General features: G+C 51.1%; 5 protein-coding genes across 5 annotated transcripts, besides 16 other annotated features; all 5 read right to left on the reverse strand.

Annotated features, from left to right (window-relative positions):
• Positions 1 to 26: a microsatellite.
• Positions 1 to 14,388: part of a sequence feature (heterozygous, non-Esmeraldo-like haplotype) that runs on past the window's edge.
• Positions 83 to 120: a microsatellite.
• Positions 176 to 197: a microsatellite.
• Positions 197 to 224: a microsatellite.
• Tc00.1047053510885.10 (hypothetical protein, conserved) lies at positions 298 to 2,721 on the reverse strand (the record flags this gene model as incomplete). Its single annotated transcript, XM_811053.1, has 1 exon — positions 298 to 2,721. The coding sequence occupies one exon, from the start codon at positions 2,719 to 2,721 to the stop codon at positions 298 to 300; it is 2,424 nt and encodes an 807-aa protein (XP_816146.1).
• Positions 2,734 to 2,760: a microsatellite.
• Positions 3,116 to 3,198: a sequence feature (CT-rich).
• Positions 3,532 to 3,555: a microsatellite.
• Positions 3,582 to 4,472, reverse strand: Tc00.1047053510885.20 (hypothetical protein, conserved; the record flags this gene model as incomplete). The annotated part of the gene is made up of 1 exon (XM_811054.1): positions 3,582 to 4,472. The coding sequence occupies one exon, from the start codon at positions 4,470 to 4,472 to the stop codon at positions 3,582 to 3,584; it is 891 nt and encodes a 296-aa protein (XP_816147.1).
• Positions 4,736 to 4,758: a microsatellite.
• Positions 5,104 to 5,371: a mobile genetic element.
• Positions 5,373 to 5,393: a microsatellite.
• Positions 5,607 to 5,649: a sequence feature (A-rich).
• Positions 6,166 to 6,187: a microsatellite.
• On the reverse strand, positions 6,287 to 8,104 carry Tc00.1047053510885.30 (uncharacterized protein; the record flags this gene model as incomplete). Its single annotated transcript, XM_811055.1, has 1 exon — positions 6,287 to 8,104. One exon carries the CDS (start codon positions 8,102 to 8,104, stop codon positions 6,287 to 6,289), a length of 1,818 nt encoding a protein of 605 aa, XP_816148.1.
• Positions 7,835 to 7,879: a microsatellite.
• Positions 8,147 to 8,169: a microsatellite.
• Positions 8,483 to 8,514: a sequence feature (CT-rich).
• Tc00.1047053510885.40 (hypothetical protein, conserved) lies at positions 8,625 to 12,587 on the reverse strand (the record flags this gene model as incomplete). The annotated part of the gene is made up of 1 exon (XM_811056.1): positions 8,625 to 12,587. The coding sequence occupies one exon, from the start codon at positions 12,585 to 12,587 to the stop codon at positions 8,625 to 8,627; it is 3,963 nt and encodes a 1,320-aa protein (XP_816149.1).
• Tc00.1047053510885.50 (hypothetical protein, conserved) lies at positions 12,870 to 13,919 on the reverse strand (the record flags this gene model as incomplete). Its single annotated transcript, XM_811057.1, has 1 exon — positions 12,870 to 13,919. The coding sequence occupies one exon, from the start codon at positions 13,917 to 13,919 to the stop codon at positions 12,870 to 12,872; it is 1,050 nt and encodes a 349-aa protein (XP_816150.1).

Below are 14,388 nucleotides of genomic sequence, written 5' to 3' on the forward strand. Positions count from 1 at the left end.
TTTTTTTTCTTTTTTTTTTTTTTTTTGGTTTGTGTGTGTGTTTGGTCCTTTTGTTTTGACACGTATCCTCTTAATTATATATAAAAAAAGAAAAGGAAAAGAAAAGGAAAAGAAAGAAAAAACAATTGAATAAATAAATAAATAACCATATCGACTATCAAACATTACAAAATTAAACACAACACAACACAACACAATATATATATATATATATACGTACATATGTGCTCCATCTGTACGGTGATGGGGTTTTGCAATGCATGGCATGTGTGGAAACAGGGACGGGGGAAGTGGTTGTCACTGCGTTGCCAGCGCTTCGAGCACACGTTGCAATTCCTTCGTCCCTTTCTTCCTGAAGCTAAAGTTACCAGAGAGTGTCTCGAGGGCACGTACACGTACCACCATGTTACACGTCGCCAGGCCACACTCCGGGCAGTACTGTGCGGTATTTCCTGTAGAAATTCTATTCCGTGGATGATTCAAAAGACAAAACTCACAGAACGTGTGACCACAAGGTACACATGTCAAAGGGTTGCGACACACTTGTAAGCATATCCCACACGAATAGGCGCTCTCCGCTGCCTCCTCAACCGTCATAAGTTTCTGCATCAACGCTCGTATTGTCAATATCGTCTTTCCACGTTCCTCCTGTTGTTGTCGCTGTTGCTGGGAAAAAAAAGACGTGGATGCCGCACATGACAACTCCAGTCGTCGGGTAAGTTCTAATGTTGAGCTAGATAGCCGAGAATGCTCCTGTCTCATGTCATGTAAACTCTGCGACACGCTCAAAGTCCCTCGGCGCAGTTCTCGCAGCTGCAGCCGCATCGCCTCCAGAGACGCATGTTGGGAAGAACACATCGCCTTCACGGCAAGCCGCCTTTCCTCCTGCAGCCGCGGTTCAAACAGAGACCGCCCGCACTCCACAACGGGAGCCGTCGCCCACGCATCCAACAAAATCAAGAAGCGCCGCGTCGCCTCATCCTTCTCGACGGCGTTAAAAGACGCAACGCGACGCGTTTCTGCCTTCCATTCGGCCGCTGCGGAAAAGGCCTTGCATGCGTCCGATGCCTGCCGCACAAGGCTCAGACGTTGCGCCTCCTCAAACTCCATCAGACCCTCGCGCGCGGTTGCTTCATGTCGCAGAAACGACTCGCCGTGGGCACGGTTGGCTGCCACGAGTGAAGCGTCAAGAAAATCACACGTTGTCTTCTCTCTGGCATGCACTTTTTTCATCTCGCTGCGTGTGGTATGCATCCATTCCGTGCACTGAGTGAGTTTCTCGTTGAGCTTCCTTAGACGACCCTGCCAAACAGACTCCTTCGTTTCATACTCTGCTACAAAAGACTCCTTCAGTTTCTGCAAAGCCAACATGTGTTGCTCACGTAACGCCTGCAATTTGGACTCATGCAGACGACGTTGTGTCGCTAACTCCCTTTCATGCTGCGTCTTTAACTCTTGCATCTCCCCACGCAACTGCAACGTCTGCTGTTGAAAAATTTCACTCAACGTTGTCACACCCGTCTGATGTCGTTGCTGTAGATTTTCATATTCCGCCTGTGCATCCTGCAGACATTTTTTGATATCCGTCACCTGACGCTCCAGATTGGAAACAATGCTGTCATGTGCCTTCCCCCGCTCTTGCACCTCACCACGCGTCAACGCGAGCTCCTCCTGCACCCTCTGCCGCAGTAAACATTCATTTTGCTCGTGTATCTCCTGTAAGCTGCATTGTCGTCTCGCATATATCGTTTCACGGCACGCTGCCTCCTCCTGAGACACCGCCTCTCGCACCATCGTCTCAATCTGCTGCATAAGGTTCAATAACGACACGTTGTGCCTCTCTATTCGCCTCTTCGCCATTTGATCCATCGAAACATGCGCCTTCCGCAGAGCAACACACACCGCGTCAACAGAGTCCCATGCGTCGGTTAATGCAGCCCTAACGGTGCACCCGGCATCCGACATGTTCCTCTCATTACTACTCATTTCTTGACTGTGATTGTGAGTGAGAGTTTCCACGGGCATCGAGTTGACACGGCCCCGCACCTCCCTCGCGAACTGCACCACCTCTCCAGTCAGTTCCTTAAGCTCCGAGGTGACGCGTCTCAGCTTTTCTTCCCCCTCCGTGGAGACGCGACACAGCTGTTCACATTCGCCCTGCAGCTGAGTAATCAATCGCTGCTGCTTCTCCATCTGCTCCCGCGCCTCATTGGCGTTGCTCTTAAATTTCTGCTGTTCCTGTCTTCGTGTCTCCTGCAATTCTTTGTGGGATTCCAGGAGGAACTCCAACTCCGCCCGCACGGCGGCGTAAACCTTCAACTCACTCTCGCCAGCGGCATCCCGCTCCCGGAGTCGTTGCACCTCCTCCCGCAATTTCTCCAACTCGGCTCGGTCGCCGCGGTACATTTCACTCAACCGCTCAAAATTTCGCTGAATGGCGTTCACGCTATCGGTCCGCGCCAGTAGGTCCTTCCGCTGCTGCTCAATCACCTGCAGAAGATCCGTCGTTGTGGCTCTCTGCGAAGGGCCAGGGTTTACATAATTCCCCCCGTCTAATGCCTCGCGGGCGTGACTTGTGGAAGGGACAAGAGACGGCAGGGAACTGCTGCAGGAATTACGGTTCGCGTTACTGCTGGCGGCGGTGTGGTGTTGTTTGCTCTGTGAGGGAACCCGCCCTGGCACGTACGGGGCAAAGGCTGGAGAACCAGAAGGAGCCGACATGCGTGTAACCGTTCCCTCTTTCTCTCTCTCTCTCTCTCTTCTGGTGGAAAAGTTGTGTGGTTTTTCCGGCCCGTGAACTTTCCCACACACACACAAAAAAACAAAAAAAAAAAGAGAATATCAACAAAATGACACTGAAGGTAATTTGTCCAGCGCAAATAATGCCAGCTGCAGGCCGGCGCCTCATTCAAAAGCAGCAAGAGAGAAAAGAGGGAGAAGTCTGGATGAGTAGTTAGATGTGGAATTAACAAATTCTTGACAGCCAACAATTAAAAAAAAAAAAAGACGACCTCTCCAGCTATCAAGCACGCACTGCAGAGATGGATGCACACATGGTAACAGTCATGTATACTTACAAGGGTGGTGGGAGGAAAGAAATATAATAAAACAATTCTTCTTTCTTTATTCCTTTATTTCTTTTTGTTTGTGTGTGTGTGTTTCCCTCTTTTTTTTTTTTTTCTTTTTTTCGTTCCATCTGTTAAGTTCCGCTTTTAAACGTTATCATCGCGGCATCGATTGCTTGCGGGTCGTATCTCCCCACCCACCCCTCGACATCCCCCATCTTCTTCTTGTGCCTTGCCTTTTTGTTGTTTGCTTATTTTTTAGTAGGATCACACAGCCACACCAAAGTGTACATGTATAATGGATATCACAGGCAACACCAACAACAACAGAAGAAAAAAAAAGGAGGGGGGGGGGAGGGGTAAATGGCTCGGAATGCGGTGCGCACATTAACGATAAATACATGTAGCGAGAGTGGATGGGGGGTACCGAATCAAATACCACAAAACAAAACAAAAAAGAGGATCTCACACACACACACACACACACACAGAGACACCTATCTCTCTCTCTCTCTCTCAGATCGCTATGATGGTCATTGACCGTCCTCCAGTACCCTGTGCAACCGTGGCAGCAAATCGTTTCTTAAGCCAAAATGCGGCAACTATCGTCAGGCCAAGAACAACCAACAAGAGTGTATCCCACCAGGAGACAATAGGGCCAGTTCTCCCAATGGAATTAAGTGCAAAGGCACCAAATCGTACGGTAAGATATGTCTGTGGAAGAATACCGAGACATGTAGCCAGTGCAAACACCCGGAGTGGAACACCCACCACAGGGGAGGCCAAATTAACAAGCCAATTCGGTAATATTGGAGTAAGTCGAAGAAATAAAAGATACACAAACAAATCCCCACGGTATCTGGTTACCTGCAAACGTATCTTTGCCAACCCTTTTCCCTTCATGAAACGTCCATCCATCCGCTCCACAAGACGCACCCCAATGAGAGAAGAGAGGATATAACAACACGATGCGCCAGCAGTTGCAATAAACGTGCAATACGGCACCCCCAAAGGCGTTCCCAACACCGCCCCTGCAACGGCGTTCAGCACGACTGTGCCGGGGACACAAAGTGACTGCAGGAGGAGATACACCACCGTGATGAACACCATTATCTGTAACAGTTGGTTCGCCGCCAAAGTCCGAATTTCCCTACAAAAACTCGCAATGCCAGAAGCAGAACGTAAGGAGGTGTTACTACTTCGAATGATGCCTGCCATGGCACCCATAAGGGCAAAGGTACCGGTAAAGTACATCAACAACATCAATACCACCAAAATGAAGAGAAAAACCCTAATCAAATGAAAGGGCATTCCACCGCAGTTCGCAACGTGGGTAAAAACAACAACTGTAACAAGTAAACAGCTAAAAAAAAAAGACCCCTGATTATTTTCGGCATCTAACCACATTAAAACAAGCGTTTCACTCTAAGCTTAATGCAGGATCTCACACAAACACACAAAAAAAAAAAAAAAAAGAAAGTGGGAGGGTCTCTTCCTCCTATAAATAATTATTGAGACACAATTCTTATTTGTATATCCCCACCCCTCTACACCCCACCTTAATATATAACCTTCTTGCCTCTACTGCTGCTTCTGTTGCTAACTCTTATTCTATCTGTATATGTACGTATATGCGTGTTTATGGTGTTGCCTCGTTACCAACCTTTTCTTGTGTGTGTGTGTGTGTGTGTGTTTATTAAACCCACAGAAACAAACAAACAAACAAGCAATGAAGCAGAAGGCAGATGCAAAGCACCATTCAGAAACACTGGCATAACTCCAATAAATGCATTCGGAAGGGGGAAAAAAAAAAAAGAATACTCACCCGGGCCGCTGACCGGACCTTGCGGTTGTCAATAGAAGCCACACAAGACGGGAATAAGAAGGAGTGAACGGAATGGGGACGGAGTTCGCCAGATCCTCGATGAGCCCTTACACCAAGTGCGTGCATATTTATTTGTGCGTATTGTGGTGGCCACCGCCGCGGCGTGATCCCTACATCCGGATTGGGCGTGTATATGCATCTGCATGTGTGCCTTCATAACTCACGAGGTGGCAGACTTTGGACTCCTCCAGCCACACGAACACGCCACAGGGTGGGGATCACAAAGTGGGCGGGCGGGACGGCAGAAGCAAAAAAATTAAAAGTTATCCGGACACCACCGCCTCCCTGCTTCCGGAACCGTGCCAGTCGACAATTCATAAAATAAAATAAAAAAAGGGTCATGTAGAGTTCCCTTTATCAGCATACATATATTGAATTAGATAGCCAACTTGCCCCGTGAACATTCTCTTCAGAAACTCCTCAAAAAAAAAAAAAAAAAAAAAGGGGGGTGCCCGACAGGTTTCATGCGAGACGCTTGACGGCGTTTATTTCCTTCACTCGCAAACTCACACGAGATGCGTCCTTCTGCCTATTGATCCCCCATTCAGTCTGCCACGGTGCTCCTCCTTCCATGCCCAGCCGTCGGTGCACCCCGCTGGCATTTGAACTGACGCGCCCCCCGAACCCGACACAAAGCCGTCATGACGCAATCAGTGAAAAAGAGAAATAAACTAAAAAGAAAAAAGAAAAAAGAAAAAATGGCATACATAAATCATCTAGAAACCCATTTTATTATTATTTCCCTCGTTTGTGTGTTTTCTTGTTTCTGGGGGGGGGGGGGAAAAAAAAAAAAAAAAAAGGAGGATGGCAACTGGCAAACAGCTCTTCAAAAAGGGAAGAAAGACGGTAGAACAGAAGGGTGAAGTTTTCAAGACATCAGCCACGAGAATAAACAAAAAAAACGGATGCTTTTTTTATTTATTTATTTACCGCCTGAAGACACGCACAAGCAACAACAACAAACAAAAATATACGTAAATAAATAAAATGGAACGTCTGCACGATTGAAACGGACATCAAAAAAGGCAAACAGGCATCAACAAAAACGCATACATGTGCACGTGTAGGTGATGCATTGCTAAGCCACATTGAGCAGCAGAACGTGGTGGTGGGAGGAGGAAGTAAGACGCATTCCTTTTTTTCATGCCTCAACAATACACAAAGAAGTCATAAAGATGAATAACAACCATACTAGAATAATACGATAATAAAAAGACAACAACAACAACAACAACAAGAAGGAAAAAAAAAAAGGTGCACAGGAGATGCTGCACTCGTTTCCCCCTCCCCTCTTCTCTCTTCTCGCTTTATCTTCTCGGCTTCTTAAAGACACGCGTTACGACTCGCGTTCACGGCTTGTGGAGAACATCAGTGGACGTTGGGGCGAACACAGCGGTGGGGAGAGGCTGCAGACCGATTCCGAGCTCAGTGTGAGTCGTGCTGCCGACGCCGCAAGCTCCATCGAGAGACGTGGGGAGCCGGACGGAATACCAACGCCGTCTTCAGAGAAAGAATACAAGCCGTTCTGCCGCGACGTCTCCTGCTGCGCTCGATGCTGCTCCTCCAATCGACGCCACCTGCAGAATACGGCACGTTCTTCCTCCTGGAGCGCCGCTGCCCGCTCACGAAGTTCTGCCACGCGTTTTTTAGCCTCTTCGCGTTGCTGCAGAGCGTATTGCTTTAAAACAGTCACCTTATATGTCTCATCCCCCAGTTCCGCCTCCAGGTCCTGCAACAGCCGCTGCTCCTCCGCAAGACGGGACTCTTCCGCCTTCACCCTTTCTTGTGCACGCTTCACATCGTTCTCGTAACCCGCCAACTCCTCACGAAGTGTCTGCACATAACTTGTCTCCGTGCTGAGTGCGGCCAGCAACTTTGGCTTCACTTCCAACGCTTCGGCCAGCTCATCCTCCAGGGACTGCGTCTTCATCTGCAGCGCCTCAATAGCCATGCGATTTGTGTGTGGCAATTCGCCCAACTGCGCCGCGTTAGCAAGAAACTGGTCGACTCGCTGTTTCCACGTCACAGGGTTTCGAACAGGAGCGCGGTCCAGCAGACGTTTAATGCAGGTCTCAAGAAATCCAATTGCCTGCGCCCGCTGCTGTTCTGACGGCACACGAAAAAAGTACATTTTTCGGGGCTCTCGAAAGATCACCGCAAAGTGGTAGTAGTTTTTGTCTCTACAATACGTGTAGGTTTCCGGGTCTGGGTTGTGAATGATCGCCTCCACATGGCAGTGACCGTTGCGCACAAGATAGCGGTGGCCGTGAATGCGGCTCTTGGTGCCCGGCCTTGGCTTCTCAGCGAACCAGTCAATGGACTTCTCTGACATTTGTATAAAGCGGGACTGCCAACGTCGCAAATGGCCCCCTCCAAGTTTCTCCATGGACATTTCAAGATGGTCTTGATGCATCAGCATGGGCTTGTAGTGCCTGTCGACAGCGATACGAAGGGCATCGCCGTGGGATATGAGAGCACCGCATGTCTCGCACAGCGGCCGCGTATTAGGCTCGGCATCTGTCTCCCGTACGGGTCTAAGTGGGTCGCTAATAAGCGCCAGCGGTTCCCCCTCACGTGGACGCAACAAAAACGGAAACCAACCAATCTGACGCGACGCGTAAAACTCATCGTTCTCCTCATCCGTGTCATCCTCCGTGTTACTTTGCGGTGGTGGTGTCAGTCGTCCTCGTTGTTGCTGTTGTGTTCCCGAGCGACTCATATCGGATGGAGCTCTCATCCGGCTTTGCGGCTGTTCGGCAGCGCGTGCAAGTCGCAGAGTTGTGCCATTCCTCAAGCCGAGCTCATTGGGGGTGCGGCGTACATCAATCGGCTCCCCGGACGACGGTGTAAAAATGACGTAATCACTTAAGTCCGCCACCTCCACTGTTGTGTTGTTGTTGTTGTTGTTGTTGTTGTTGTTGTTGTTGTTACCGGGGTCACGATGTCCCTCAGCAATGGCCGTGTTCAATGAGAAAATCTGCGCGGCGTCCGAAAGTGGGAGATCTTCCTCAACGATCCAAGCAACACACCTTTCCGATGCACCCAGACGCTTCACAAAGCCGCAGCTGTCATCACAAATCAACTTGATGAGCATGATGAATGAACCCAATTGTCCACCCAGCGCAGCCGTTAAATAAAAACTGCAAGCACACATACATTGCGCACATGTATAATTGCCCAAGTAAAAGGAAACAGGAAAAAAAAAAAAAAAAAAAAGAAGGATATGTCCATTGATAAAAAAAAAAAAAAGAGAGAGAGAGACAGAGAAGTTATTTCACAGCATCTCTGCTCTTCTCTGTCTGGTAAAACAGAAACAAGCAAAAAAAAAAAAAAATTGACACTCCACTTCTTTTTCTTTTTTTTTTTTTTGTCTTTCTTAGGGTTCCGGTTCCCCTTTTCCATCATTCACGTCGTTTCCCTTCCCATCAGCACAATTGTACTCTTTTATATTCCTTCTCCTTCTGTGTATTTCCTTTTCTCCCCTCTATGATGCATTGGCACTCTATGTGAATCTCTTTGCTTACTCATACCCCTCCCTCCCCCCTTCTCTCTCTCTCTCTCTCTGGGTTGAATTTATATCCGCAAACCGCTTACAGTTTTTCCTTTCACATTTTTCTCTCTCTTTTTTTTTGTTTCCCCCCTCTTGAATTTCTTTTTCTTCTTTGGCGGGAGGATTAAAACGCCATACGCGGCACCGCCATATCCATCACGCCCCCATCCCCGTCCTCGTCGTGCTCTTCCTCCTCCTCACGGTATCGTTTACGCAGCGCTTCTCCAAATGAGGCGCTGCGTGGGGCAACGTTCTGCGACGCCTCGTGACCCACATCCACCAGTAGTGCCTCGAGTGTGACAGGGGTGCCGCCCTCTAGCTGGTCAAGGAATGGATCCACTACAACATCGGCTGTCGTGTCTGCTGTTGCCACCAGCGCGGCGGGACGCGCAACAGGGAGCGCCTTTGGGCAAAAAAGGTTGGCAGCTGGACGCAGGTGTTCTTTAGCAGCGTCAATAACGGGTGAAAAAACTCGCTTGTTGCCATTAATGGGGACGCTGTTCCTGCGGCTGTTGCCTTCGCTGGCAGCGGCAGCAGAAGGTTCTGGTGAGCATGTCTTCATGTCGGTACTCTGCTTTGACAAGCTGGCCGCCGGAGAAACCGACTTCTGCTCCTGCTTCCTTTGCGCTTCCAGTCCCTCCGCCATGTCAAGAACCATCGACGACTGCGAGTCTCCAAGCACCAAAAAAGATGACGGGCGGCTGACCGGCGGTGGTTGCGCCGACGAACTTGTAAACGTCATCATCGTCGTCTTTGCAGGCTTGCTAAAAGGGTTTTGTGGCTTTGTGCGGGTAGGCGGTGTTTTCGACTGGGTCGGCTGCTGGGGGCTGTGGCTACTCTCCCTGTTCACACTGCGGCTTGGGGTTGTGGTCGTGACCTCCGCAAGCCGTTTCGTTGGCGATGTTCCCTCCTGATCCGTGAAGGTCACGTGCCGTCTCGATGGACTCGCAACAGAAGTGGGGGCGTCATCGACACGTGACCGTCGCTCTGGCGTCGTTACCGCGCAAACTCCTGCGGAAGACGGCGGCGAAACTTCCTTCTCCGTCGCTTCAACCGCCCCCTCAGCCGGCTGCGGCGCTCCGGCGCCAGAGGTCTTTTCTTTCGCCAGCATCTTCCGCAAAAGCAGGTCCCTCTCGCGTTCACTAACGACGGACCCCTCAAGCGGCAACGTGCACCGACGCTTTTTCTTTGCCTTCACCCGCACCTCCAGCAGCGCAAGTAACTTCTGCACAAGTTTCCCGTGTCCCTGCGCGTTGGCTTCCTTGGCGCACACCTCAATGTTGTCTCTTAGTTCAAGATACGTTGCTAGATCCAGGGCACGTGTCGTCTGATGTTCTTTCAGTGCATTTTTAAAAAGTTCAATGATCTTCTTGTCGTGCAACGCGTCGTGTTTGGCAATGACGGCGGTGTAAAACGTGCTGCGTCGCTTCACCTCATCCGCACGCACCTCCCGTCGCAGCAGGTGGTCCCACGTGACCATATCCCTCTCCGTACCGCACCGAGTGAGTGGAAGGAACAGGCGCACGTGCTCCGTTGGTAAACCACTGGCGATAGCAGCGGGGTACGGCGGGTCGCTCTTGCACGAACGGTACGCAAACACTGCCTCGTCGCTGACGCCCCATATCCACAAGTTGTACGTCTGGTCCGCCATGCACCGCGGATCCAGCACCGGGATCCAACTCCCTCCCCAATTGAATGTAAACATGCGCAACACCCCAGCGGTGTCAGCGAAGTGCAGGGGACCGTCCTCGGACCACCCCATCCACTGCAGCTGATGCAAACTACCATCCGAATGCGTGGTGAGAGGGACAACAACAGGGGGTAAAACGACGGAGCGCGAGCCCACGTCAAGCACCTGCAGCCGCATCTCCCCACCACTCTCCAAATAACACACCGCGAGCGGATCAAAGTCGGCCTTGAAGGAGCGCATAATTTTACTGCTGTTTGTTCCCACCATCGCAACGATGCGAGGAAAAAGGCTGAGCACGGCGAGCTCAAGCCCAGAAAGGGAGAAGAGCCGCAGATAACGGCTCGTCGCGACTGCAGTGAAACGAATACCGGCAGTAAGGCAGCGAACAGTTTCGCCTGGGTAAAGCCGCACACGCCAATCTGACTGCGCCCCAAGGGCGACAAACGTGCGGTAGTATAAAGTCAAACGCGGCGTGTCGTCCACGCTGTCCATTTCAGCGTCCTGCGTCAACACAAATGCGGCTCCCACAGGACTCAACGCAGCCATTAAAATGGTGCCACGTTCCAAAATACGCACTGCTTGAATAGACATGTCGTGAAAATGGATATTGGTGCCGTCGGCAGTGCTGTGAATGTAGCCAACAGAGTTGTACGCCAGATAACAACTTCCCTCCTCCCCTACAGGTGTCGCGCCAATCTGAAAGGAATAATCAAACACAGCCGTCCCTGTATCTGCGTTTTTTGCTCGCAGAGAGAAATCATGTGGCGGATGCAACGATGCCAATGACTCGTTTTCATCTGTCGCATCCGCCACTGACCCGCTGTCATCTTGACCATTATGACCGTGTTCACGACTAACATATTCCTCCCCTTCCATGACGTCATTGCCTTCACTATCGTTATCAGACGACTCTTCTGCCTCGTCGTCAAGAAATACAGAGCGCTGCTTACGGCAAGCCTCCTCAGCAATTCGAAGAACCTCTTTTGGATTCTGACTCCGCCACCGTGAAGGTCGCTCCTCCTCTTCACTGTCATCATCCTTGTAATTTGGATTGGTACGTTTCAAATCATCCACCACCTGCCGGAAGTCTTCCTTGGCGACGGAGGTGAAAGATGATGACGAGGCTCCATCGTCCACATCGCTGCCGCTTTCACTGCTGCTAACGCCGATGATACCGCCATTCTCACCGTCATCGCCATCCGGTTGACGACGAGTGTCCTGGGGATTCTTCTTGACGCCGTCCTGCGCCTTTTCTCCGTCGTTCATTCTGTTTTCCCTTCGCATCTTTTTCCTCTTTGAGACATCGGTGTTGCCGGCGACAGGCCCGGCGCCCGCATCCGCCGTCCTCTTCGAGCCCAACGCCTTTGGCGCCTCACGACGCAGGTACGTGACAACACCGTCCCGCGTCCCAACGACAACATCGCCGCTCATCGCATCCACATGGACGTCCGTCACATCTGCAAAACTCTGCCCCTGTAGGCGCGTCACCACCCACTTGCGGGCGTCCACCTTCGCGACAACAACGCCGGTGGTGCCAGCAAGCACAACGCAGAGAATGTTTGTCGAGAGGGAGTAGCACGTGACACCCAGTAAGTCTGTCATGCCAAAGCTGTCAATCCCAGCAATGGGCCGGAGACGGTGCTTGTATGGCGGTGACGTGGCCTCCTCAAAGCGCAGCACTTGTGCCTCCGTCACACCGGGGACAAGTAGCAGCAGAGAGCCATCGCCCCCACGAGCCCAACACAGTCGGTAGGCGACAGCGTCGTCACGCTTCGCTGTCGGGGAGAGAAGTTTTGGAAGCACAAAACAGACGCCTTTGAGCCGCTCCATAGCAGCCTGATGCTCTGGCAAAAGTTCCTCTTGAGAAAAGGGTGTTGCCTGTGTGCTGATAGAAGTGCATGCAGACACGACGCCTACGGCACCGCTCGCAGAGGCCATGGAAATAAGATTTCCACATGGAGATAAGGCAAGGCCAACTAACGGATGTGGAACATTCATCGGCATAGTCTGGACACTGCAGCCTTGTGGCGACATTTGCAGACAACGCAGGGAATCACCACCAATAAACACACGCCGTCGCTCCGTGTCAAACAAGACACAACGAACTTCACCGGTAACACGACATATAACGCGTGAGGTGGAGGCGGAAAGCACGTTCTCGTGCAGGACAACGTTACCGTCCCGGCCGCACGATATCGCCAATCCCAACACCGCATGCAGCGCGACGCATGTGACGGCTCCATCATGACACTGTCGAGCCCAAAGCTGCTTGCAAGACGGCCATCGTTTCTTCGGATAAAAAGTCACAACACCATCGGTGCCGCCCGTCAAGACATGTGCGCCGTCCACACACACACGTGTCGCCCCGGCTGGATGAGCCTGCAGTTGCGGAAGCATTCTCTCAAGCAACAGAAAGAAAAGGCATCACAAGCAAACGCGCATTTGGACGTGTGTTATATGAGCAGGTAGAAAAAAAAAAAAAAACAGAAAGAAAAGGCTGTACATGGGTACGGGCACGTTTCTATAAATTAGTCAGGGAATCACAGAAACCAGCCATGCACTCCGCAGCAGTAACAGTAGCAATAATAGCAATAATCACAACAACAGTACAAAAAAAAAAAAGAGTCCCACCATGATTCCCATATTATTCTCCTGTCATAAATGGACCTCCTACGTCGTCTATGACCCTTTATCTGGTGTGCCGTCTCCGGTTTTCTTCAATGCAGAAAGTGACGCATCTGCATTGAGCAAAGCAGACGACATCGAGCTCAGCTGCCGGTGCTGTTCCTGTTCCTTCGCCCGCTCGCGGGCCCGGCGGACAGCATTCATAAGGCGCTCCAATGTGACACCAGAGGACGATTCACGCGAACGTGGCGGTGATAGAGAGGCCGAAGGAGAAACCGTTACGGGTGCCACCGGCGCCGCGGCTTCTTCCACCGATGAAAGTGGCGGTGGTATTGGTGTCACCTCCGCTCCCCGCCTGACGCTGCTGGATGAGTGAAGGCAGCACGCGGCTTCTACCGCATCTAAACGTCGGCACAACGCCAGCAGCTCCTCGCGAATCCCGCCACTCGTGTCCTCCAGCGGCACAGGGCTGTCGACCACGAGATCCACATCACGCATGGACACGGCAGGAGCAGTCGCCCTCTCCGGCAAGGGCCTCACAACCGGCGCAGCCAAAGGCGCGTCTGCCCCCTCAATGATATTATACGGCTGCTCCAAAACACCCGACGATACCGGTATACCGTAATTCAGCTGGTACCATGCCGTGGCGAGCTGCTGAGTCTCCGGTGCTCTTTGAACATTCCCGCCGGTGGCGTTTTCTTGGGTCATCCAAAACCGCTGCAGTGCAGTATTGTCACAATGATGATATTCATGTCTGTCTGCATCACCAACAGCACCATCTGCACTATAAGGAAGAGAAGTTTGTGCAGCACGTGGAAACGCCGAAGATGCCGCCCGTACCGAAGAATAAAAGACAGAAGACGGTATGGGGCCATCCACCTGACGTCGCCACCACGGATGTAAAATTGGCGTGATATTTGCGGTATCAACCACATCCACGAAGCGCTCACCATCTGACATCCAACAAGATGAACGAAGCCGTTCGACGCTGCCTGGAACAAAAGCAGTGGCGTTCATTGCCAACAATTTAAAGTCATTCTCCATCTCACGACCATACGGATGGAAATGCGCGGCTATATGCTGTGAAGCCTCCTGTGGCATCATCCCCACCCGACTATCAGTAATGTCAACGTGTGCGTACGTATTTAGGCAGTTCTATAGCCAGCACCCCTCAACAGAAAGAAAGAACGACCCTCAGAAATACGCGCACACGCACACAGTTCCACAAAAAAACAAAGAGAAATAGGCAGAGGCGGCAAAGGAAAAGCGTTAAGGGAAAAAAAGGACAAAAGGAAGAAGGCGCAAAGATGACAACAAAAAAGCAGCCAAAATAACACCAAGAAAGCAGCAACCACAACAATAACAGTCACGTGGCTGCGGCCTCCTCCGCCCACTCCCCCTATTCTTACAGAAGGGGAAGGGGAAAAAAAAAGAAAAAAGAAGAGACAACATCCCATACAAAACACACACCTCAGAGGGGATTCACCGCGCATGCATACACCACCACTAAAACGCACGCATGCAAAAGGCATACGCCACCAGCAGCCGGGAGCTCTCGTTGCAAAGTCACGGG

Source organism: Trypanosoma cruzi, genomic scaffold (genome assembly GCF_000209065.1).
Source record: "Trypanosoma cruzi strain CL Brener 1047053516941 genomic scaffold, whole genome shotgun sequence".
Lineage (NCBI taxonomy): Eukaryota > Euglenozoa > Kinetoplastea > Trypanosomatida > Trypanosomatidae > Trypanosoma > Trypanosoma cruzi.